Source organism: Myotis lucifugus, unplaced genomic scaffold (assembly GCF_000147115.1).
Source record: "Myotis lucifugus unplaced genomic scaffold, Myoluc2.0 scaffold_71, whole genome shotgun sequence".
Classification (NCBI taxonomy): Eukaryota; Metazoa; Chordata; class Mammalia; order Chiroptera; family Vespertilionidae; genus Myotis; species Myotis lucifugus.
The window spans coordinates 604,787-629,786 of NW_005871119.1; the positions used below are offsets into that span (position 1 = coordinate 604,787).

Genomic DNA, 25,000 nt, shown 5'->3' on the forward strand with positions numbered 1-25,000 from the left:
ATCATTTTTCTGTCGATAGATATCGGTGTACTTTTTGCTGCTGTAGTAGTACTGTCCTGTGTGTGTGTACATTGTTTTGTGATTATGTGTACTATTTTGTAATAAGGATTTTTAAAAGTATAATTGCTGAGTCAAAGGGTGTGACATTTAAAATTTGATAGATAATATCAAATTGTTTTGCAAAAAGATATTATGGATTTATATTCCCAACTGAAGTTTCTATAAATGCCCATTTTCCTGCACCCTCACTCAAATTGCCATTTAGATTTTTGCGCATCTGATGCCAGCCTAAATGGAAATAGGGTTCACTTGACTATCCTTGTGTTTTATTAATGCATGATCAGAGAATAAGGCTTATGTGTGTTTGATGCTTTGGGAACTTTGTTTAGCTGTGTGTGTGTGTGTGTATTCTAATACATAGTAAACTTTTAAGTTATTCATTGATTATATTCTTTATTCACTAGTGTGGATGTATGTCTGCCTTTATATATTTAGATTTATTTAGTCAAGTTTATTAAAACCTTTTTAAATCATCTTTTTTTATTTATTTGAAATGTGAATTTTTCAGAAGAATGTTAAATCTCACTGTGAATATGGAAAAGTCATTTTCTTCTGGTTTTGATATCAGTTTTTGCATTATAGGGGTGGGCAGAAGTAGATTTGCAGCTGTACTTTAAAGCTCTGGGTATTAAGAAAAAGGAAGTGGGAGTAGATTCAGTTATGGTGGTGAACCTTGTATTCATTATTATGAAGAATCTTCGCACTGCCTTTCCTGAGGAGTGTTACAAGGATCATTACACCTGTCCCATTATTTCATTCATTCCTAACAAATCTCTGTGACATCAGAAATATAATGACTATTTAGGTTGTGTTCTCTTGTATTTGATTAGTGGACTCTTTATTTTTTACCTCCATATGTCTTGGGAATGAGTTGACATCCAATAAATGAGTTTGATTACTTTAGTTTGCCTGTTTCATATACTTTTTTTGTGCTTTTCCTCCAGCTACTGTGTGACTTGGTCCCCGTCCCCCCCCACCCCCCAAGGTAGGAGGGGAATTTTGCCAAGTTGTGTAAGCATCCTGTGAGTTATTTACTTTTGTTTTCTGAGGATGATGGTTTCTTTCTTTTTGGGCATGACTGAGGAAGCCGTAGATTCCCTGGCATATTTTTGGTGCATGGGTTGGTGCATTAACTATTTTAGTCCAGTTGGCTAGAATTTTTCCTAGCGGAAGTATGGATTGCCAGATGGCAGTCTAAAAGAGGAAAACAGCAAATGTAACTAGGGTTTTATTTCCTTGAGCACTCACACAAAAAAGTGGCAGTAATATTTTTAGAATGTTCTTTCTTTCTAGCAATAGACACACATATCTCTTAACATTTTGAAATCTATTTTTTAATCTCTCCTTCCCTCACCTACAATTACCCTACAACTCACATTCTTTAGTTTGCATATCAGATTTAGATACTAAATATTACCTTTTTAGCTTTGGACTTAAAGTTAACTTTTGCAGTTTAATCTGCCAATTCATCGGTTTATCTGTGTCCTCATTCTCTAGTCTGGGGGTAATTTTCCCCTCAGGGGACATTGGCAGTGTCTGGAGACATTTTTGGTTGTTACAACTTGGGGGCAGGGGGGCGGGGGGGGGGGGGACTACTGGCTTCTAGTAGGTAGAGCCAGGGAAGCTCTTAAACATCTTACAATGCATTGGAGACCTCCTACAACAAAGGATTATCTAGCCCCAAATGCTAATGATGCCAAAAGTGGAGAAACCCTAATCTAGATTATCTCCTAAAATCCAGCTGAGTTTATTTTATCCCTCTGGGTGTCATAGCTCAACAATTTCTTGAAATTGTATTTAGGCCTGCAAAGAAGAGAAATTTTACTGTGGCATGAGCCAAAATCTCTATAATCTTACACGTTAACTTTGTTAGAAAATGTAATATAAATGTTTATTATTACACTTTTCTCTTTTTCTGTTAGGGAAACATGAAGAATAGATTTATTTTTATTAAATGATGAATTTTATAGGTATCAAGTCCTTTGTTCTCATATTTTTAAGAGAAAAGAACTAGGGGAATGTAATCAGTAAGTGTAAATAAGTATTGTTGTTATTGCTGTTTTTTAAGCTAAATTGAATTCTCTTCATTGTATAAGTTACACAAGTCCTAGTAGTGCTATTTGTTCTTCCCACCTTTTTCAAGAGATATCCAATTTAAGAATTCAGAGAATTTGAACTTAGAAGACCTATTCTATGTTCTTATATTAATAGCATTTTCTTGCAAAATATATTGAGGGAGGAAATGTTAAAGGTATGTCATATTCACCCCTAGTTGTAGTAGAATTTAGAGATTATATTTTATAAACTAACTAGGTTTCTCTCTGTTGGCTATATATAGGTAATTATTGCTTCTAAAACAGAAGTGTTATTTTTGCCCTAAGACAGTCATCATTATTGCTTTTTCTAATGAAATAAAAACAAATATAAGCCACATCCATACGCATTTCATATCTATAAAATAGTATTAGTGGTTGTTTTTATTTGTGAAGTTGTATTTCTTATCTTTTTATTTTTTTTTATTTCAGCAAGAAAATTGAAATTCTGTGTATTCATTGGGATAAAAACCACATAACATAAAATTTACCATCTTAACCGTTTTTTTAAGTCTGTAGTTCGATAATGTCAAGTATATTCACAGTAGAGGCCCAATGCATGTGCACTCGGCGGGGAGAGGGGAGGGTCCCTCAGCCCGGCCTGCACCCTCTCGCAGTCCGGGAGCACGCAGGGAGTGGGCCTAAGCTGTCAGTCGGACATCCTTAGTGCTGCTGTGGAGGCGGGAGAGGCTCCTGCCATCGTCAGCCATGAGCCCGGCTTCTTGGGGCCCTGCCCCCCGCCGGTCGTGATCGGGGCCCCAAAGCTGGGCTCACAGCTTCTGGCTGAGCATGAGCAGCACTCCCCCTATGGGAGGACACTGACCACCAGGGGGCAGCTCCTGCATTGAGCATCTGCCCCTTGGTGGTCAGTGTGCGTCATAGTGACCAGTCGTTCCACAGTTTGGTCGATTTGCATATTGGCCTTTTATTGTATAGGATTGTTGTAAAATATACCTCCAGAACTATTTCATCCTGCAAATTTGAAACTCTACACTCATTAAACACAACTCTTCTCTTCCTACTTTCCCCAATCCCTCTTATTTTTTGTTTTTATAAATTTGACTGTATTAGTCTGCTAGGGCTGCCATAACAAAATACCACAGACTGGATGGCTTAAAAATTAACAGAGATTTATTTTCTCAGAGTTCTAGAGGCTGGAAGACCAAGATCAAAGTGTGTCAGGATTGGTCTCTGCTAAGGCCTCTTTTCCTGACAAATATCTTCTTGCTGTGACCTCACATGATCTCTCTTTGCTTATGGAGAGAAAGAGAGAGATCTCTTGTGTCTCTCTTCTGATAAGATAAGTAGTCTTATCAGATTAAGGTTTCATTCTTATTTAACTTAAGTACTTTGTTAAGGGCCCTGTCTTTCAAATACAGTCACATTGGGTTAGAACCCTACCTCTACTTAGATTTAACATGAATTTTGGAGGGACATAATGCAATTTATAGCATTGACTGTTTTAAAATATGTTTTTATTAGTTTTTAGGGAGAGGAAGAGAGAGAGAGAGAAACATCGATGAGAGAGAAACATTGTTCGGCTGCCTCCTGCATCCCCCTACTGGGGATGGAGTTCAAAACCTGGGCATGTGCTCTGACTGAGAATTGAACTGACGACTTCTTGGTACATGGTCTGATGCTCAACCAACTGAGCTACGTCGGCTGGGCTAACATTGACTGTTTTAGATATTTCATATAAGTGCAATCATATAGTATTTGTCTTTTCATGACTGGTTTATTTTGCTTAGCATATGTCCTGAAAGTTCATCCGTGTTGTAGCATGTAATTGCCTTTCTTTTTAAAGATGAAACTATATATGCTAGTGTGTGTGTGTGTGTGTGTGTGTGTATGTGTATGTATGTATGTGTGTGTGTGTGTGTGTGTGTGTATGCCATTTTTTGTTTATCCATGCCTTCCTCAATGAACATTTGGGTTGCTTCCATCTTTTGTGTCTTCTGAATAGTGTTGCTGTGAACTTGGGGTGTACAAATATATTTTTGAAACCTTGCTTTCAGTGCTTTTGGGTATATACCCAGAAATGAGATAGCTGGGTTATAATGGTAGTTCTATTTTTAATTATTTGAGGCATCATCATACTGTTTTCCATGGTGCATCGTTTTATATTCCTACCAACAGTGCACAAGGGTTCTATTTTTTCATGTTCTCGACAACACTTGTTATTTTCTGTGTTGTTTTTATAGTAGCCATTTTATTAGGTGTGAGGTGGTATTTCATTGTGGTTTTAGTTTGCATTTCTCTGATAATTAGTGGTACTGAGCATCTTTTCATATACTTGTTGGCCATTTGTGTATCTTCTTTGGAGAAATGTCTGTTCAAGTTCTTTGCCCATTTTTAAATTGGGTTATTTGACTTTTTATTGTTGAATTGTAGGAGTTCTTGATATATTCTGATATTAATCCTTTATTAAACATATGACCTGCAAATTTTTTTTTTCCATTCCATAGGCTGCCTTTGCACTGTTCATTGTCTTTTGGCACACACAAATTTTTAAGTTTGATGTAGTTACACTTGTCTATTTTTACTTTTGTTGCCTGTGTTTTTGGTGTCATATCCAAGAAATCATTGCCACTCTGCTTAATTTTGATGCTCTGTATCTGATGGGGCAGAGATTATCATTGCCTAAAATACTTTGGAAATAAAATTAGGTGATTTTGAGGAGATTTAGAGCAATCTGTTCTTTTGATTGGTTAAAAACATAAACAAAATGTTAATTTATGCTAATTGTACATCCAGCAGAATATCCAAGACTTGTTTTTTTTTTATAATTGCATAATCTGCTAAAACGCTTCATGTTAATTTATTTGGATATGTGCTAATATGTTGCTAGAATGAATGAATGAGTGTCACCAACCCCTAAAGAATGCTTTCAATGCTTTTGATGATTTTTTAAATCATCTCCTTTAAGTGTCTTCTACTTCCTCACATAGGAGTCACAGGGAGGCATTGTCAGTGCACTCTAATTAGGGACATTGACTTTGCAGAGTACAATAAACTTAAATTTCAGTATAAATGTCCAAATCTCACATTAGTGAGGAACTGAGGAACAATAAGAAAAGTAAGTAGAGTTAGTTAGTTGGTGATAGAGCCAGAATTAGAGCTAGGTTGTTGTGATTCCGAATTCAGTGTTTTTTGATTGTATCATGTAGTGCCTCACAATAAAATTTTAGGAGATCTGAAAATTTCTCTATGAATGTATATTTTTCCTCAAGAGCAATTTCCCTAGAGTCTAGAATGTCAGCATTTTGATTACTCTCCAAAATATCCTGCTTACATATACTCCATTCAGTGAATATTTATGCATCTTAATATGTAGCATCAGTAGCAGAAATTTCTAATTTATAGTGTGTTTATATCCAATCTGATAGATCAGAATTTAAGGATACAAATATTTTTTCCCCCAGAAGTCCATTGCCTTAGCTTTTTAGAATAGGAACCCACTGAAAGGAAATTAATCTAAAAATACAGGAAAGTAATCAGATACCTCTGGGAAAATATAAATAATGCTTCCTTGGAAAGCACTTTTCACACATTTGTCTGCTAGTACCACATTAGCACCAAGACACATTCATCTAGAGACCAATTCTCATTATTAAGCAAATTGAGTACACACTGCTTTGGTTAGTAATTGGTAAAAAATCCTCTGAGTGGACTGTGTTAGTGCAGTAGCCTAAATTCAATACGTTTTATTTGGAATTTCTATATCATCCATTAATTAATTTGTAATCATTAAAGAAGATACAGGAAATAAGGCCATAACATAAAATAAAAGTGAGCATTTCCTGTAGTCAAAGCAGATTTTCTGTGATTACTTATTGGGGGTTGGGGAAGGGATCTGGTTTCATTCTGATGAAAGAATGTGAGACAAGTATAGTCATGACCTGTGAGGGCAAGAAGGGGAAAAGACAGGGATTGGATGAAAGAAGAAAGGGGGATCTATATATGAAATTGTTTCTTCCATTTTCTGTGTTTACAATTCAGACCTGAATTAGTTGTCTTAACCTTTCACATCCTCTTTTTCATTACTTCCTACTATATTTGGTATTGTATGTGATTCCAAACAGGAGAACAAAGATTTCTGCCATAAAGAACTTAAAGTTAAGACAACATGGTAAATACACAAAAATGCATTCTTTCAAAAGAGCAAAATTTACACACATGCTAAGGAACAGATTTACATGGAAAACAGTATTCTTTAGCTGAATTGAAGAAAATAGAAAAAAGGTAAGATGTGCTCTTTTCCATCCACACCCCAGTAAAAGCTGAAAAAGGCTGGGGAAGGAAACTGTGCATGTTTTCAGACAGTGGGTTCCAGGGAGCTCCATCCAGTAGGCTACTGCTGATGGAGTGGCCTCTGGCTCAGAGAGGGGCTAGAGTGGGAGGTGGGGGGCAATCTTCTACCTATGGAGATGCTGCATTCATCTGCTTAGCATATTAGGTTCTCCTCAAAAGCTTTTGGTTGGAAAATGGGTTCCACAGCTGATTTTAAAAAATGTTTGAAAACCACCATTCTCCCTGCAAAGCATTTCACAAGGCTCTGCTTAAATTCACTGGGTCATAGCAAAGTTACTACTTGCAAAATTGACCACATTGCCATAGTGCATAGTGTTTGAATGGTCTTCCTTTCATTGAGCTGAAATCGGCCTCCCAGAAACTCTCATTCAGAGCTACCAAAATTAAGCTGCTGATCCTTGAACATGAGAGCTCTTCAAATATTCAAATAATCTGACACTCCTAGATTTTCTCTTTTCAAAGCTAAAGATTCTCAAATGGATCCCTTTCCTTGCGCCGTCTCTTTTTATACTCGGTTCCTTTTCCTCTTACCATCTTGATTACCTATAGGATGTGCCAACAACCGGTCACCTTTGCATAGATAGGGTGAATTGGAGAGAAGCTAGAGCTAGGGATTCCTCCTACAAGGCCGTTTAAGATCATTTTGATGTAATGGGAAGAAGGTGTTTTCAGTGGTACTACACAAGAGAGAATGGATTTCAAGAATCCATTGAATTTGTACATTAAACAAAAGTTTTCAACCTGAGGTATTGCAGGTATTCCTTTATTCTTTCAATAAACACTTGTTACCGTAAATTCGCAATACTGTGCTAGGTGTCAGGAACACAATATTGAGTAAAAGAGATCTGATGCCTTGCATTATTAGGCCTTATTAGAGTCTGGTGGGAAGGATAAAAAGTGTAAAATTGCAAAGCGATCAGTGCTAGGACAAAGAGATACGTGGTGCTATGAGAGCAAATCATAGGAAGAGGCCAGCCAGGTCAGGATAGGATTCCGGGAAGAATTGATGCTTGACTGATGTCTGAAGGATGAGAATGCATTAACTGTGTGAAAAATCCCTAGGCAGGAGGAAAAGCAATACAAAAGGACCTAAGGTGGGAGAGAACACAGAGAGAGTAAAAGGGATGGAAAGAAGGCCAATGTAGCTATTGGAGAGAGTGAGAAACAGAAATAGGTTAGGGAGGAGCCAGGCCAACTCAGGATCCTAAAGGACATTTTAAAGAATTTTGTCTTTTATTTATCCTAAGAACAATAAGGATCTATTACATGTTTTATTTAGAGAGAAGGATGAGGTGGTTTAACTTATGCTTCAGGAAGATTACTCAGGCAGCCATTTAGAAAACAGATGGATATAGTAGATCAGATAGGAAGCTATTGCAGAAGCCCAAGAGAAATTATTATAGTGGGTGATGGTAGCTGAGATATATTTGAGAGGTACTTAGTAAATAACATTGCAGTGTTTGGTAATTGATGTATTTTTGGAATGAACCACTATTTACTGGAATAAATAATATTTAGGAAGATCAAGTTTTGAGAGAAGATCACGAGTTTCAGTTTTATACATGTTGAGTTTGAGGTACGTCTGAGTCATAGGAGAGTAACAAACAGAAAGTTAATATATAGACTTGGAGTTCAGATGAGAGATTTGGACTGGATTTGTGAATTTGTGAGTCATCTGGTCATATTGGTCGTAATTAAAACCAAGGGCATGGGTGAGATGTACTATAGTAATTGAGTTTTCTGAATAAAAGGTCTCTGGGCTGAAATAAGTTTTATATAGACACTATAGACTGCCATTCCTACTCTTCTTTTCCTGCGGGTGATATTTTTGGTTTTTGTGCATCTATGTACTCTTCTCTTTTGTAAGCTTCATATGAGCCCCCTCCTCTTTAAAACCTTTACAGATTATTGTGGTTTTAATAATCTAATAATAACAACTATTACTGAACTTTTAATATGCATCAGACATGTTAAATTTTTAAAAATATATATCATTAACTGCTCATAATGTCTCTGTGGGGAGGTGAATGCTCATGACATCTCTGTGGGACAGTGCTCTGGTTACCATCTTGACAGAAACTAAAGTCACTTACCCAGTGAGGCATAGCTGAGATGTCACAGACTTAGGATTCAAAAACATGTCTGTCTTGAAAACCCTTGGTTATGTCTGCCACATGTGTTTCTTGTGTCAGTATTTGCAGAGTAGCATCTAAAACAGCGGTTCTCCAGAAACACCAATCAGAAAGGATATGTGCACCCATATGTTCATAGCAGCACAATTCACCATAGCTAAGATCTGGAAACAGTCTAAGTGCCCATCAGTAGATGATTGGATTAGAAAACTATGGTACATCTACACGATGGAATACTATGCTGCTGTAAAAAAGAAGGAACTCTTACCATTTGCAACAGCATGGATGGAACTGGAGAGCATTATGCTAAGTGAAATAAGCCAGTCAATGAAGGAAAAATACCACATGATCTCACTCATTCATGGATAATAAAGACCATTACAAACTTTTGAACAATAATAGATACAGAGGCAGAGCTGCCTCAAACTGAATGTCAAACTGTAGTGGGAAGGCCAGGGAGGGTTGGGGGGCAGGAGGGAGGGGGGTAAGAGATCAACCAAAGGACTTGTATGCATGCATATAAGCATAACTAATGGACATAAGACACTGGGGGGTAAGGGAGGCCAGGGGATTGTCAAGGGGGGGGGGAAGGACACATATGTAATACCCTTTGTAATACTTTTAGCAATAAAAAATAAATAAATAAATAAATAAATAAATAAATAAATAAATAAAAATAAAAATAAAACAGCGGTTCTCAACCTGTGGGTCGCGACCCCTTTGGGGGTCGAACGACCCTTTCACAGGGGTCGCCTAAGACTATCGGAAAACACATATATAATTACATATTGTTTTTGTGATTAATCACAATTTGTAACAATGAAATTCGGGGTCACCACAACATGAGGAACTGTATTAAAGGGTCTCGACATTAGGAATGTTGAGAACCACTGATCTAAAACAACTGCCTGTGAAGCAAACATAATGGTGGGAAAAAATTTTTTTTTAAATGTGGAAGTGATTTATTTACCACGGACTACTTTTGGACTCTTCAGACTTATACCATCACACCTTCCTACAAGCTCCCAAGTAGGAATAACTAATCCACTCTTTTTTATCTACCTAATGAAACCTAAACTTGGCAACTCCTTCTAAACCTAATTTCATTATCTACTCTTTCTTCCTCCTGCTGATTGCAAACCCCAGTCTCATTGACCGCCCTCGAGCCCATCTTAGTGTATTTCCATATCAACCATGTACCCATGAATAGCTTCAAACCATCTTAACCCTTTTGGGGCTGACCTCTCCCCTCTCTTTTCCACAGTACCTCACATGCTGGGATCCTTTCCAAATACTTAATTTTCTTAGCATTCTCCACGTTGCATTCTCATTTGGGGATCCTACTTGATTTACTCTCCTAAGCTTCTTTGGACCTACTTCTGGTGTCTGCTTGTACCCTCACTCCACCCTTTTCCCAGTGCGGTGACTGACTTAGTCATTGTAAACCCTCCAGGTCCACTTTGGCTCTCCAACCACTTTTTACCTCTTTGAGAAAATCATTTGGTCTGTATTTAAAAACAACTGCAACAAAAATAGAACTTTAGGGTAGGAGATTGTTCAGAAATGCCTTGTTCTTAGCCAAATTCTTACATAAATAGTTCTTAAGATGCTTATAGAATAGATTTAAATTAAGGTTTACATATAACTCAGCAAAAGTATTCCAGAAAAAAAGAGAGAACCTAGAACAAAAAGTGAGCATGCAGTCTTTTCATTGAAATGGTTGGTCTTGGGACTTCGTGATACAGTTGTAGAAATGTACGTATGTCTTAAATGTAATAATCTTACCTGCCTGGGACTTCAGCACACTAAATTAAGGAGTGATTCCCCCATCTGTAGCAGGGGATGATTATTAGGGCATTTGATATTGAGAGGACCTGAAACATTTGAGGGCACTTAGAAGTTGTAGGAGGACATTTGACATGTTATACTGGGAAGACTATGGGATTGGAGTCAGACATGCAATCTAGTCCCAGATTTTCCACTGACATTGACTAGCTATGTTGCCAAGCCAAGGGACAGACTCCTCTCTGGCCCTTAATTTCCTCATGCTGGGGATAGGTATGCTTAACATTCTGTAATTCTGAAACTTTGGGACACTTATAAGCATTTTAAAGAGGTGATCTTAAGCTCTCTATTGTGTTTAGTTTGTCTTATAAACTGAAGGCTTAGTTTTCTTTTTCTAGGAGTATTTAATAAATGCATTGCTTAGCCTCAGATTCAGTTCCACAGACATTCACTTAGGCTTCCTGTGTGTAAAGTCTGCTTAGAGATATAGAAGATAAAAATATAAATAAGACAGAATTTTTACTTCCAGAGTCTCAATGATTAGTCATGGGAACTGATAAATTACATAAAAACTCTAGAACATTGCCGAAACCGGTTTGGCTCAGTGGATAGAGCGTCGGCCTGCGGACTGAAGAGTCCCAGGTTCGATTCCGGTCAGGGGCATGTACCTGGGTTGCGGGCACATCCCCAGAAGGAGATGTGCAGAAGGCAGCTGATCGATGTTTCTCTCTCATCGATGTTTCTGACTCTCTATCTCTCTTCCTTCCTCTCTGTAAAAAATCAATAAAATATGATAAATTACATAAAAACTCTAGAACAGTGTTTCTCAACCTTCCTAATGCCGCGACCCTTTAATACAGTTCCTCATGTTGTGGTGACCCCAACCTTAAAATTATTTTCGTTGCTACTTCATAACTGTAATTTTGCTACTGTTATGAATCGTAATGTAAATATCTGATATGCAGGATGTATTTTCATTGTTACAAATTGAACATAATTAAAGCATAGTGATTAATCACAAAAACAATATGTAATTATATATGTGTTTTCCGATGGTCTTAGGCGACCCCTATGAAAGGGTCGTTCGACCCCCAAAGGGGTCATGACCCACAGGTTGAGAACCGCTGCTCTAGAAGGTATATGCTATGCCCTATGATAGACAAACAGGGGGCTTTCGATTAATTCTAATTAAGGAAAATTTCATAGAGAGGGTAGCACTTGGTCTGAGAATTATGTAAAGACTAGAGGCCCAGTGCATGAATTCATGCATGGGTGGAATCCCAAGAGGGGTGGGGGAGGCTGGGACATGATTATCCTTCCGGGTGGGAGGGTGGGGGGATGGGATGCCCTTGAGTGCCTGAGGCTGACTTCCAAGAGGCCTGCGGTGCTGGTCCGTCAGTGTCTAGCCCATTCTCTGGAGATTGGACCTGCAGGACTACTGAGGGAGTGACTGGTTGCTGCCGGGCTGGTGGGCCGCCAGGACGGGTCAGTCAGCTGAGCGGCACTCCCATTGTGAGAGCACACTGTCCACCAGGGGGCAGTTCCTGCATTGAGCATCTGCCCCCTGGTGGTCAGTGCATGCCACAGTGACCGGTCGACCAGTTGTTCTGATCGTCCAGTCGATTAAGCTTTTATATATATAGATAATGGGAGCAGGAGGCTGAAGAGGAGACAGTCTGAGCAAAAGTTAGAAATTGCAGGATGTATTTCCTAAAATATATTTCAAAAGATATTAATAGGATTTTCTTTTTTTGTGGGAGAAAAAAGATGCCATAGTGAATTAATACAAATTAGATTGTTACTGTGCAATTTTGTTTCTTACTATTGTTATTTTTATATTAAACAAATTTATGAAGCATTGGGCTCAATGAAACTGTGTATAGGTATTTTACTGCTATACTGCTCAGCACCTTAATATTCTAAAGGTCACTGTGAATTGCTAAGAGGAACATGTAGTGCTTAGCACTTTATGAATCTTATATGATCACAGAACCCCTTTTCATGGGAACACTAGGTCCAAAGATGTAATTTTGAGAAATTGCATCAGAAAATCATATATATCAGTGAGTGGAGTGAATATAGCAAGAGAGATCTTCTGATATTAATTGAACCAAAGTTGGAAAATAATAGTTTCAGAAAGAAAGAGATTAGAATATGTATATTCACACACACAGAAGCCATTTTCTATGTCAGCCGTTAGGTGTCAGTGTATGCCAAGTATAGCTTGGTTACATCCATCTAGGAATAGGTTAAAGGAGGGTCATCAAATGTTGATAATTGTTGAGAGTGCCTGTACATTGAAGGAAGGGAATTCATAAGAGAATTTATATTTATTTACAATTGTAAGGTTAATATGTTTTAAACCACTTAAATAATGAATTGTGTTTTGCTAACACACACACACACACAAGAACCCTGCCCATTTGTATACACAGATAAGATGAAAGGTTCATTCATTCATTCATTCATTCATGCTTCAACTAATAGATGGTGTGTCAGGTGATAGGTATACATTAGTGAATAAAACCTCTAAAACCCTTGTTCTTATAGAACATATAGTCTAGGAATGGGACTAATATATATCTAGTATTATATGTTTTAAAGAACATCACCACTTCCCTGGTGAATACATGAAAAATACCCAAAAGGCAAAGTTAGTTCTTAGTAAAGGCCTCAGAGACAGGCGAACTACAGATCCCATTTCTTTACCTCGGAGACGTGACCTATAAATGTTGGAGGACTTACCTGACATTTTGGAATATTTATATCCCATCTGTGCATGTTTGCTCTGAAATCTATTGGAACAAAAGAAAACGTATTTTAAAAAATTTAGCTCACAACTGTTTTTATAATGAAGATCTTAATTTTTTATTGATGCACTTTAGTCTTTTGCAGATGACACTAATTAATGCTAATGTGACATGTACCTCTAATTTTCTCTAAGACCATATTGATTATGCCTAGCAGCTCTCCCTCCTGAGGCTGTGTGCTTGGCGGGTTCATAGATAATCAGAGCTTTGGTGAAAACCTTGAGGGAAAATTCCAAAAGTTGGGGATTCAGGAAATGCTAAGGGGAAGGAAGTTTTTTTTCAACCAGTTTGTAAGGTTAATCTTAATTGGTTAGGATTGCTATGTTTTCATTCCTTCTGATTTTTTTATTTTCAAAATTATAAATATTTCTTAACCACAAATTTTTATTTTCTTACATAACATCTTCCTTCACCAAAATTTGGGGGGGAGAGGGGCGGGGAATTTACTTGTAAGCTATGGGAGCATAGCTCAGGAATCATCAGCCATTCTTCATTTGATAGTTTAATTCATGTGTGCAAGTTAAATAACTAAATATTATATTTAGGTCCTTCTAAAAAATGGTCTGCTACCAAAATTCACAGGATTATTATGAAAAACTACCTGATCACTGCCTAATTCCGTGTATTAATGAGTCAGTGCAGGTATTTATTTATTAAACATGGTGCTATGAACAATTAGGTATTCCAGAAAGATTAAATAAATATAATCCCACCTTCTTTGTATCATTGGGTTTTTGAAGGTATATAATCATTTTAAAGTATGTCAACAAATTCTTTATTCCTCCCTTTAAAAAGTAGAGTTTAATTCCTCTCTCTCTTGGTGTGATCTGGACTTAATAAATTGAACTAAGTGGATGTGGCAGAGTGTGAATTCTGGGAGTAGGCCATAAAAGGCACAGTGGATTCCTCCTTGCTCTGGGAGGAGGGGAGGATCTAGCTGCCAGAATAAGGACAGTGGGGCCCCAGTCTCAGTGTCTGTAGGCACTGAGATGACTGTAGGCCCTACTCTCATCTTGACTGCAATCCCAGGAGAAACTCTGAACCAGAGCCAATCCAGATAAATTGTTACTTTAAGCTGCCAGGTTTGGGGGTACTTGTTATGCAGCAGTAGATAACTCAAGAGATAAGACAGAAACAAACCTGGAGTCCTTGGACATATTGTCCTCACTTCTAGCAAATTTCAGGGTGTATCTGAACCCCATGAAATTGGGTTAAAATGCATATGTATGTGTGTTTTTCTTGGCAAGTATTTAAAGCTCTCATCAGTTTCTAAAAGGAGTCCTTAATCTCTGTAAGGCTACAAATCTGTGTTTTATTCCGAGGGAATAGAGCAGAGGGGCCCAAAAGTAGATAGAAAGGTTTCATTGTGGAGAACATCTCTTATGTATAAGCCTTTGATGTGTACTTCCTGATGAAGACTGGAGTTGAATCAGGGCTTAAAAAGTGAAAATAACTTACATAGCCATATGGGACAGTTTTCTTTCAAAGTGTGCTTGATTGCAAATAAAATTTTATTAGAAACACAGTCATGCCCATTTGTATACAGGTCGTCATCTATGAATGCTTTTGCCATACAACAGCAGAGTTGAGTAGTTGTGACAAATGTCCCACATGTCTCAAATATTTACTACCTGGCCCTTTATTTATTAAGAGGTTTTCTAACCTTACTTTTTTATATTGAGATGAGGTTGGCATTCTTTTGGCATAAAAGCATAGCTGAAATACATCTGTCTAAATGATAAGTGAATGTATTACAAGTCATGTAGCAGACTGTCCTACAGGTAATACATTAACATTTACTCTCTAAGCCCTGTAGGAGTAATTACTCTCCTGGTCTAAGGAAGAAGTCGCTACCTGGACAGCCTCCTGGAGAAGTGAGATTTATAGAACAGAGGGCAGAGGTTAATGATGCTAGATCAGAGGTGAACACCCCAGGGACCATGTACTGCTGATGACAATGGCTCCTCAGCCATAAGGGGCATAGTAGGAGAGGCCTGCTGGAATTTATTACTATAAAGGAGCTCTTGCCTTCTCTGTATTTGCCTAGAAGACTTGACATTTTTTCTTTTACCCAAAATCATGTATAAAGGATGCATATGTCATTTTGAAATTAGGTGCTTGAGGGCTGGATTCTAGTCTATTTTCTTGCTAATTCCATTTTGTAGTGTTGTAAACTCTCTTGTCACTAACAGTTACTGATTGATTCTTCCAGGTATGGTGGCAGTCACTTTAGTATTGGGCTTAGTTCTGGGACTTCAGGTATGATTTTATTTTCCTGCAGTTAATCTCCTGACAACACCTGGTTTTGCTTTGTAATTTTGGTTTCAACGTATTATGTGTTTATCCTTTAATATCTAAGACATTTCTCAAGCTTTAATAATATCTAGTTTTAAAAAAGTCTAGAAAGGAAATGGCATGTAGTTGATCAGTCAGTGTTCCTCTAATCTCTGCTGACTGTGACTGCCCAGATGTTCTACCACAAGCCTGATATCGATATACATTCATATAGACCTTATGTGAACACTGGTGAATGTCCTCAGCAGGGAAAGGCAATCATCTTATTTGTGCATCTCTGTTCAAAGCTCAGAACACTGTTGTCTGAGAGAACACGGTCCCTGTTGCATCTGCACACTCTCCAGCTCCACCTCCAATTACAGCATCAGCTGACATCAGTAACAATAAGGCTCGTGATTGGAGGAAGCCTGTTTGACAAGGTCTGGGCAGCTAGACACCTGTGCAGCTCCCTCCTCAGCTGACTTCCATGTATAAGACGCCCCTCGATTTTCAGCCTAACAATTTTATGAAAAAAGTAGAGGCCTGATGCACGAAATTCATGCAAAAGTAGGCCTTCCTTCCCCCTGCTGCGGCACCGGCTTCCCTCTGGCTGCCGGCAGGCACCTGGGACCCGGGCTTCCCTCACAGCTCCGGCTTTGTCTGGAAGGTCATCAGGAAGGACATCTGGTCTAATTAGCATATTATGCTATCATTATTATTATTATTATACATGGAAAGATATGGTATTTTCAGGGTCATGTCAAATGACTCAGGAGACAACTGGAATAGGCTCCATTCACGAAAGATGGGTCAATTTCTCAATAAGGATAATAACCTAATAATAAGGACAAACCAACAAATATTAGATCTGCAAGTTCATAATGATACTAAAACTTTTAAGAACACAATTTTATTGGTCATTACCTTTGGTAAATGTTAGCGAACCATCTCATTGCTTTGAAAACTGGAGGATAAGGGGCTGGTGGCGGGGGGGAGGGGGTGCAGAATCTAGCATTTATTTTGCCCTTCCTCACTGAACTATACCTCAGAGTAACCAAATAGATGATGAGGGGAAGTTTCTTTCTATAGAAGGATTGCAGCTGATAAATGAAAAAGAAATTATAGAATAGAGATATCACCATTTTCTGACCTATTATGAACTAATGGAACTTGGAAATGATCATCTATGGATACTAATATCACAAAAAGAGAGAGAGGAAGAGAGATACAGGTTGATTATATTCCTCCTGATAGAAGTATATAACCCTACCTATGAAAAGTTATTGTTAAAGTTTTTAAGGTATGATAATATTATGGATATAATATTTTAAAATGAGTCCCTATCTTTTAGAATACATATTCGATTATTTACAGATGATATGATAGTGTTTGTGAAATTTGCTTTAAAAAATCCAGGGTTGGAGGGCTGAAGCAAGATTAGCCATGAATTGATCATGTTGAAGCTGAATGATGGGGTTATGTGGGTGTCCGTTGCACTATTTTCTCTACTTTTGTATATCTTTTCCATTTTTGACCAATTTTTTTAAATTTAAGCCAAATGATTTTTATTTAGAAACAGGCATTTATTATAGGTTCTGCCTGCTTGTTTATCAATTCATCCTTCTAAGAAATAATCATCAAATGAAGTCCTGGTTTTAATGTGGTGTTCTTGCAGTACCAATTGAAAACCAACTCTCCACTCTTCAACTAGATCTAGAATATAAACTACTACTTTATTCCCCTTGAAAAATGAGAATAAAGTAATTATTTTTAAATACTCTCTTATTCCTTAGAAAACTATTAATAGCCTTATCAAGATAGAAAAGGAAAAAATACTTGGATTATAAATGGGCATGTTCTAAAAGTTTATTTCTAATGCAAGTCCTTAGAACCAGAAGACTGTTTTTCATAGACTTACGTTATAAGTGCCAATAGTTTTCCAGGCCAATCCACAAAAACTTATTAATTCATAGCATAATGACCTACAAACCTGACAGAATACTAAGGGTTCACTGTAGGAAAAAGCAAATAATTTTTTCTAGAAAAATACTTTCTTAATTGAATTACAACTCAAAAAAAAAAAAAAAGAGTGACTATCCTGTTTCTAACTCTCTATCCTTCTCCCTTCCTCTCTGTAAAAAAAAAAAAAATCAATAAAATATATTTTAAAAAAAAGAACATTAACATTCATATCACCTGTGACTTGGACTTCTCTCATTTTTAAATTAAATACTTAAAAGAGCGGAGATTATCTACATATGAATGATCTCAGTAATTAAAACTTTCATGTTTTTTTACATATTATCTCATTTTCTATTCGTTGAAGCTGAAGGGTAAATATGATTACCCCCATTTTACAGCTGTAAGACCGAGGTTCAAAAGGGTAATGAAAAACCTTTGGGAGTCAAAGGAACTAGATTGGAGTCCTGGTTCTTCTGTAAGACCATGTCATTTAACCTTTTGAACTTCAGTTTGTTTGTCTGCAAAATAACATCATGAAACCCCATTTTACAATGTTATAAAGACTAAGTGAATTGATAACATGTGAATGATAGCATATAAGATATTACGCCAATTTTCATTCTGCACAAATGATGAACATCATGGTAGGGCTATTTTAATACATAGTCCCTAAGTTGAAAAACTAGAATGCTAAGAAGACTCATCTATATAACATGAGGAAATGGAATGTTTAGGAGATGGGGAATGTTTAGCTTAGAGATAGGTCAGAAGGAGTTATATGTTGTCATATATTTTCTGAAGGCCTCAGGTTCTGAAGGGTAGATTTCAATCCATTTAAAGAACTTCTTTGTGATGAGTCTCCGTGTTACTGGAGTTTTTCAAGCAAAGACCATACAGCCCCACGTTAGGAATATTGAAGAGGGGCTTCCTTCCTCTCAGATCGGTTTCTACCCTGGGGTTCTATTATGAAACCTAACAAATTCTTAAAGTTGGGTAAAGATTCCTGGTCACAGATTTTAAGGTCTGAGAAACACTAATGATGATAGCCTTGTGATGGGGTAAAAATTGCAGAAAAGAATCTATAAGCTGATTTTTAAAAAATAATTTAGTAAATATTTATTAAACATTTACGACATTGCACGGTGATGTCCTAGGTACCAAAGTGTTTTTAAAATCCCATCACTTGCCCTGGCTCAGTGGATAGAGTCTCCGCCCATGGACTGAAGGGTCCCGAGTTGTATTCCAGTCAAGGGCACATACCTTGGTTGCAGGCTTGATCCCTGACTGCGGTGGGGGCACATACGGGAGGCCACCAATGGATGTGTCTCTCTCACATTGATGTTTCTCTCTCTCTCTGTCTCTTCCCCTCCCTTCCAGTCTCTCTAAAAAAAATCAATGGGAAAAGAAAATATCCTCAGGTGAGGATTAACAAAAGAATAAAAATAAAATAAAAAGCCATCTCTAGAACATAGGAGATGTTCTGTTCTGTTTTCAATCATCCTCTCACCTTTTAAATGCACTGTGTCAGTCTTGATCTTCCCAGGTCTGGTAAGGGAGGTGATAAAATGCTGACATTGCCCACTAGTGTTCTTTGTTATTCCAGCTGATTTAGTTTCCAATTTTGTTGGGACTCTCCTGCATAGACTTTAATTCTCCAGGGTAGAGTCAAAATGTGTTGGAATGACCTCCTAAAAAATAAAATGGAAAAATAGATCACCTCACACAAAATATGTTTTTGTATCATAGGCTTGAGGATAAAATGTGGTTAGATGCGTAATGTATCAGAACCTTAATGCTATTTAAACATGCGGATGAGTGCGCTGTGTGTATTTTGTGTATTTAAAATTGAGATTTTGTAGGACCAGTGTCTTTCATTTGGTGTACTTCATGGTGATTTATCATAATAGACTGCTTTAAATCATCTGAAATAGCAAGACATATGAATTTCAACAATAACTTCCCCAAGGCTAGAGAAGTCAGCCGGAGCTCAAACTGCCAGATAGACATTTTTTTCTCTTTTTTTCAAACTCATATGCAAGTGTAAAACTTTCATGAGGCTGCTTTAACGAGTCCCTTTGGGATTTAAGGTTATTTATCTAAACTCTTATTAAAAATGAAAACTTTTCTATGTTTAGCCCGGTAAAGCAAAACTGATCCTAACAATACTGTAAGCGGGGAGGTTGAAGACTGTTCTGCAAACTGACTCAAAAATAAAGTTTGGAGACTTGGGGGCTAGTGTCTTCAGCATGGACATTATGGTAATGGGATAGCGACAGCACAGCCAGTATTTCAAAGTCTCCTTTAATTAAAAACTCTTAGCTCTGCTATGCTGGCAATATAGGGTTTGGCGTGACTTATTAAAATAACTCCCAGCCCCAGAGCCCTGTCTTCTCAGAGCACCCCACTGTCTCCACAGGAGTCAGGTTGCCCCAGGACTGTGTTGCCTGGTACAAGTGAGCACCTTTTTATTTATGGCATCTGCACTTGTTGAAGTCTATCTGTATTTCCGCCCTCCTTCACTGAGAAGTGGGGCATGCGAGATTGTTTCTAAGATTAATGTGCCAGAATCACTCTGTACATAACCCAGGGGAAGAGCTGGAGCTGCTGCAGGAAAAATTTTGTAATCTTGAAACGTGTTCAGCTTCTTTGTAGGTATGTTCCGGTTTGATGAGTCTGGGTGCTGCAGTAAATCTATTCTTAGACAGACCCTGGGAGCTAGGTTTTTAAATTATCTGTAATGCAGTACAATTTTAGGGAGTGGGGACGTGATGGGGGGAGAAAGCAAATGTTGCATAATCAGGGTCAAGATCCTTTTCAGACTTTAAGAGCTCATCGGAGTCATTTTAGCTTGGGTGTGGCCATTCCAGTTGGGAACAATTTTAAGATGAGAAGGTGGGTGGATAAATGGATGAATGCAAGGATAGAAAGGTGGGGTAGAGAGATGGATAGACAGATAAAACTACCTAATCGTTTTTGGTAATATGATTGCTGGTGACTAAGTTTCTGTGCTACAGAGTAAGAAAAAAAAAAAAGGACAGGCATATCTGAATGAGATCTTGGTGAGTGCAGAATTTTGAAGACATTTATAAATGAAAACTGTTAGCCAGAGAGCACTTTTTTTTTTAAGAGTCTAATTTCAATAGTTAACCTTAATAGTACTAACATAAGTCATTGAAAATAATGTATCACCTAGTGGAGTCTGGGGACTTCTAAGTTATCACCTGTGTTTCATAGGAAGTGAAAATGCTGCCAAGAAAGTAGAGAGAAATAAGTGTAAAGCACACAGATGATATTTCTAAGGAGGGAAATGCAGAACCACCAGCTGGCGATTATGGTTTAGAGGATGAAGGAGACGAAGGGCAAACACCAAAAGAGATGATGATGGCAGAACTATTGGCTGAAGGTCGGCGATAGAGGCAATACCAGCATAAACATTTAAACAGGTCAGGAAATGTCAAAGTGAACTGAAGTTTAAGAACTTCTATTCTGAAAGAATCTCAAAACAGTTGCGAATGGGAGGAAGCCTGTGTGTACGCTTGGTTTTAACTCTTCAACTTGAGCAGCTGTTTTAACAGTTGAGTTGCTAGGCACTGTCAGGAATAGAACATTTTAATTTTGGAGAAACCCAACTGTTAGAACAGCTGTTTGGTGTGATTAGACTTAAGCTGGCTCTGCTTAGGTTGCAAGACCTAATGGGATCACAGCACCAGGCAGATTGGCTATTATGGTTTTATTGGGCAGTACGAAAATATGAACGGATCCTAGGTTGGATAGTATGCTGGGCACCGACTTTCCACAGAAGCCAGATTCCATGGTTTTGTTGTGGCAAAGTGCTAAGGCAGATAACATGGCATTTACCTTGTTCCAAGTTCATGGAAAGTACCTGAAATAATTTTGCCTTACATTCCTTGGATGCAAGCTTTTCTCTAGGAACTTGAAGAAGAGGGCTCCCTAGTTTCATTGTCATCTCTTAATAATAGGTAGTATACCTGCTGAAGTTGCCTCAAGTAGTCAGTCATTTATAGTACTTATTTTGTATCTTTTGTTACCTAAGTAAAGAATCCTGTTAATAGCAACCACCAAGTTTGTCAATTTGTAGGCAACACAATTTTAATATCTAGAACAACTTGAGTGATGCTCACAATGATAAAAATCTGGAATGCTAAATCTACCATCTCAAGTACCTTTTTTTGAGGGAAAAGACTACTGATTAGGTTACTTTCAGGTAAATTAAAGATTTTAAGAATTTGTTAAGATGATTTGATTTCTTGCATAAAAATGAATTTTACTTGATGCAATGTTAATACATATATAAAACATTCAGAGATAGGTTTCATTTTATATATTTTCAAAATAAAAATATTTATATGATCACCAAAATGGTCATATTAATGCAAACATTTGAAACACTCTGGGAAAATAAAGCTGAATTATTTTTTTAAATAAATCTTTATTTTTCAGATTATTACAGTTGTTCCACTTTTTTCCTCCCATAGCTCCCCTCCACCCAGTTCCCACCCCACCCTCTGCCCTTACTCCCCCTCTGTCCTCATCCATAGGTGTACGATTTTTGTCCAGTCTCTTCCCACACTCCCCACACCCCTTTCCCCCCCGAGAAATGTCAGTCCACTCCCTTTCTATGCCCCTGATTCTATTATATTCACCAGTTTACTCTGTTCATCAGATTTTTATTCACTTGATTTTTAGATTCACTTGTTGATAGATATGTATTTGTTGTTCATAATATTTATCTTTACCTTTTTCTTCTTCCTCTTCTTAAAGAATACCTTTCAGCATTTCATATAATACTGGTTTGGTGGTGATGAATTCCTTTAGCTTTTTCTTATCAGTGAAGCTCTTTATCTGACCTTCAATTCTGAATGATAGCTTTGCTGGATAAAGTAATCTTGGTTGTATGTTCTTGCTATTCATCACTTTGAATATTTCTTGCCACACTCCCTTCTGGCCTGCATAGTTTCTGTTGAGAAATCAGCTGACAATCCTATGGGTACTCCTTTGTAGGTAACTGACTTTTTTTCTCTTGCTGCTTTTAAGATTTTCTCTTTGTCTTTTGCCCTTGGCATTTTAATTATGATGTGTCTTGGTGTGGTCCTCTTTGGATTCCTTTTGTTTGGGGTTCTCTGCGCTTCCTGGACTTGTAAGTCTATTTCTTTCACCAGATAGGGGAAGTTTTCTGTCATTATTTCTTCAAATAGGTTTTCAATATCTTGCTCTCTCTCTTCTTCTGGCACGCCTATAATTCGGATGTTGGGACGCTTGAAGCTGTCCCAGAGGCTCCTTACACTATCTTCGTATTTTTGGATTCTTTTTCTTTTTGCTTTTCCGGTTGGTTGTTTTTTACTTCTTCGTATTTCAAATCTTTGACTTTATTCTTGGGATCCTCTTGTCTGCTGTTGGATCTCTGTCTATTATTCTTTGTTTCAGTCAGTGTATGCTTAATTTCTAGTTGGTCCTTTTTCATATCCTGGAGGGTCTCACTAAATTTATTGGCGGTTTCTAGAAAATTCTTGAAAAACCTTATAACCGTGGTTTTGAACTCTATATCCAGTAGTTTGCTTTCCCCATTTCTGTCATTTGTGATCTGTTTCTTTGTCTCTGCATTTTGGCTGCTTCCCTGTGTTGATAGAGTGGCTTTCTGTGCTAGATGTCCTATAGGGCCCAGTGGTTCAGCCTCCCCAATTACCTGAGGAGGACACTCTTGGTGCACCCCTTTGTGGGCTTTGTGCACAGTCTTGTATTTAAGCCTTGATTGTTGTAGGTATCACTGGGAGGAATTGACCTCCAGGCCAATTGTCTGTGAGAATCAGCTGTGTCTACAGTGGGAGAATTTCTGTGCTGAAGACACCCTTATGGGGCAAGACTTGCTTCAGTGGGGCTTTGGTGCTCACTGAGTCTGCCCCCTGAGTGTGTCCCTTATGGATCTGATGAATTGTAATGGATGGTCCCAATCTGACCACTGGGTACACAGGCTCTTGGATCTCTAAGGAGGTGCTAATTTAGCCTCTGCCTGAGGCTACCCAGCAGGAGCTACGGAGAGATCTGCAGATTCCTCTTCTTTGTTTGGGTTTTGGAGGTGCCCAGATGAGGCCCAGCTGTGAAGCAATGCAGGCTGCTGTGGGGCTTTGGGCCTTCTTTTGGATGTTCTGGGTCTTTCTGACCCAGCTGCAGTTTGTTAGGTAATTTTAGATCTCAAAGGGCCAGCCCATTCATATGCAAAAGCCTCTGCGAACAGCTTGGGTGGGGCGGGGTCTCAGGGAATCAACAGTGCGGAGCAAACAGCTATGGCTGATCCTCAGTTCTGCCCTAAGAGGTCCCGGGTCTCAGTGTCCTGGTAATCGCTGCAAGCACCTCTAAGAGAAAGCTGCCCTCGAGTTCTGACTGATGCCAGACAGTCCAGTTTCTCCCCGTATGAGTCTGGGTCCCCAGAGACTCTCCCAGAACTGGAGTCAGGGCCATCGGGAGCTTGTGCCTCCCTCCCGATTGCGAAAGACACCGGCGTCCTCCATTGCCAGCCCCTTTCCACGAGCGCTCGAGCCTCCGTACCTCTGCACTTTACTTCCACACCTCCTCTGAGTCTCAGTGTGCTTTTCTCTTTCCTTCTAGTTGTAGAATTTCCACTCAGCCAGCCTTCCTGTGGTTCTGGATGATGTCTGTTTTGTCTTTTAGTTGTATTTTTGAAGTGGTTGTGCGAGGCAGCAGTTTCAGGTGTTTACTTATGCCGCCATCTTGGTTTCTTCAAAACTGAATTATTTTAATCTTGGTTTTTCAAAGAAAGCTGCTATCAACATTTTGGCACTATATTTCTTTATGTACATATACAGCATGGTGCAAAAGTAGGTTTACAGTTGTTCATGTGGAAAATAATGTGATAATTAATAAGTAACAATATAAGAATAAATTCTGTTTTTCATACTCTCAACTGTAAGCCTACTTTTACCCCACCCTATATTCAGAAAAATCTGATTAGAATATTTAACTGCCCATAAATTAATTTTAGCTGTATGTGTTGTCTTTTATTTTACATTTTCTTTTAAATTTGTCAAAATATTGTGACTGTCTTTTCATGTCAAATAGATCTACTAGTACAACCATCATTTAGCTTTTGATTTTTAGGGGCTACATACTTTGGAGTTTTAACTTATTTTTGCTAGTTTTTAAAAACTCAATGTTACAAGTAGTTAGAAAGCAGAATTGCAGATGATGCTTGGGATGTTAATAAAAGATGAACTCAGGTATCAAAAGTACAGTTTTGATACTTTCACTGAAAAATGTACACGTTTAGTTTAGTAACTAAAGCAAGTTTATATGTTTTTAATGTTTATATCAATAATTGAACAAGAAACACTTTGGTTATAAGTTAAATATTTTGTATTATCAAGAAACATTGTTTTGTTTTCTTCCTATTTCCTAGGCTAAAAAAATGCAAACTTTACTCATTAAATTTAAAAAGAAAATTTCTTATTATACTATGAATTGGTTCAGAGAATGACAGTATTTTTATATTGACAGTATGATGCATTACTGTTAAAAAAGCAGAACAAGTTAGCTTTTC

At 37.8% G+C, this 25,000-nt stretch overlaps 1 protein-coding gene across 3 annotated transcripts in view; it reads left to right on the forward strand.

Annotated features, from left to right (window-relative positions):
• UBE3D (ubiquitin protein ligase E3D) overlaps positions 1-25,000 on the forward strand; it is a 138,123-nt gene that overhangs the window by 46,452 nt on the left and 66,671 nt on the right. For 2 of the 3 annotated variants that reach the window (XM_023755187.1, XM_023755186.1), the window contains one exon: positions 6,236-6,389. The exons of the other annotated variant lie outside the window; for it this stretch is intronic. In XM_023755187.1, the coding sequence (XP_023610955.1) occupies positions 6,236-6,374 (139 nt within the window). In that variant the 3' untranslated portion in view covers positions 6,375-6,389. Of the gene's footprint in view, positions 1-6,235; positions 6,390-25,000 lie in introns of those variants that run through there. 3 annotated transcript variants of the gene reach the window in all.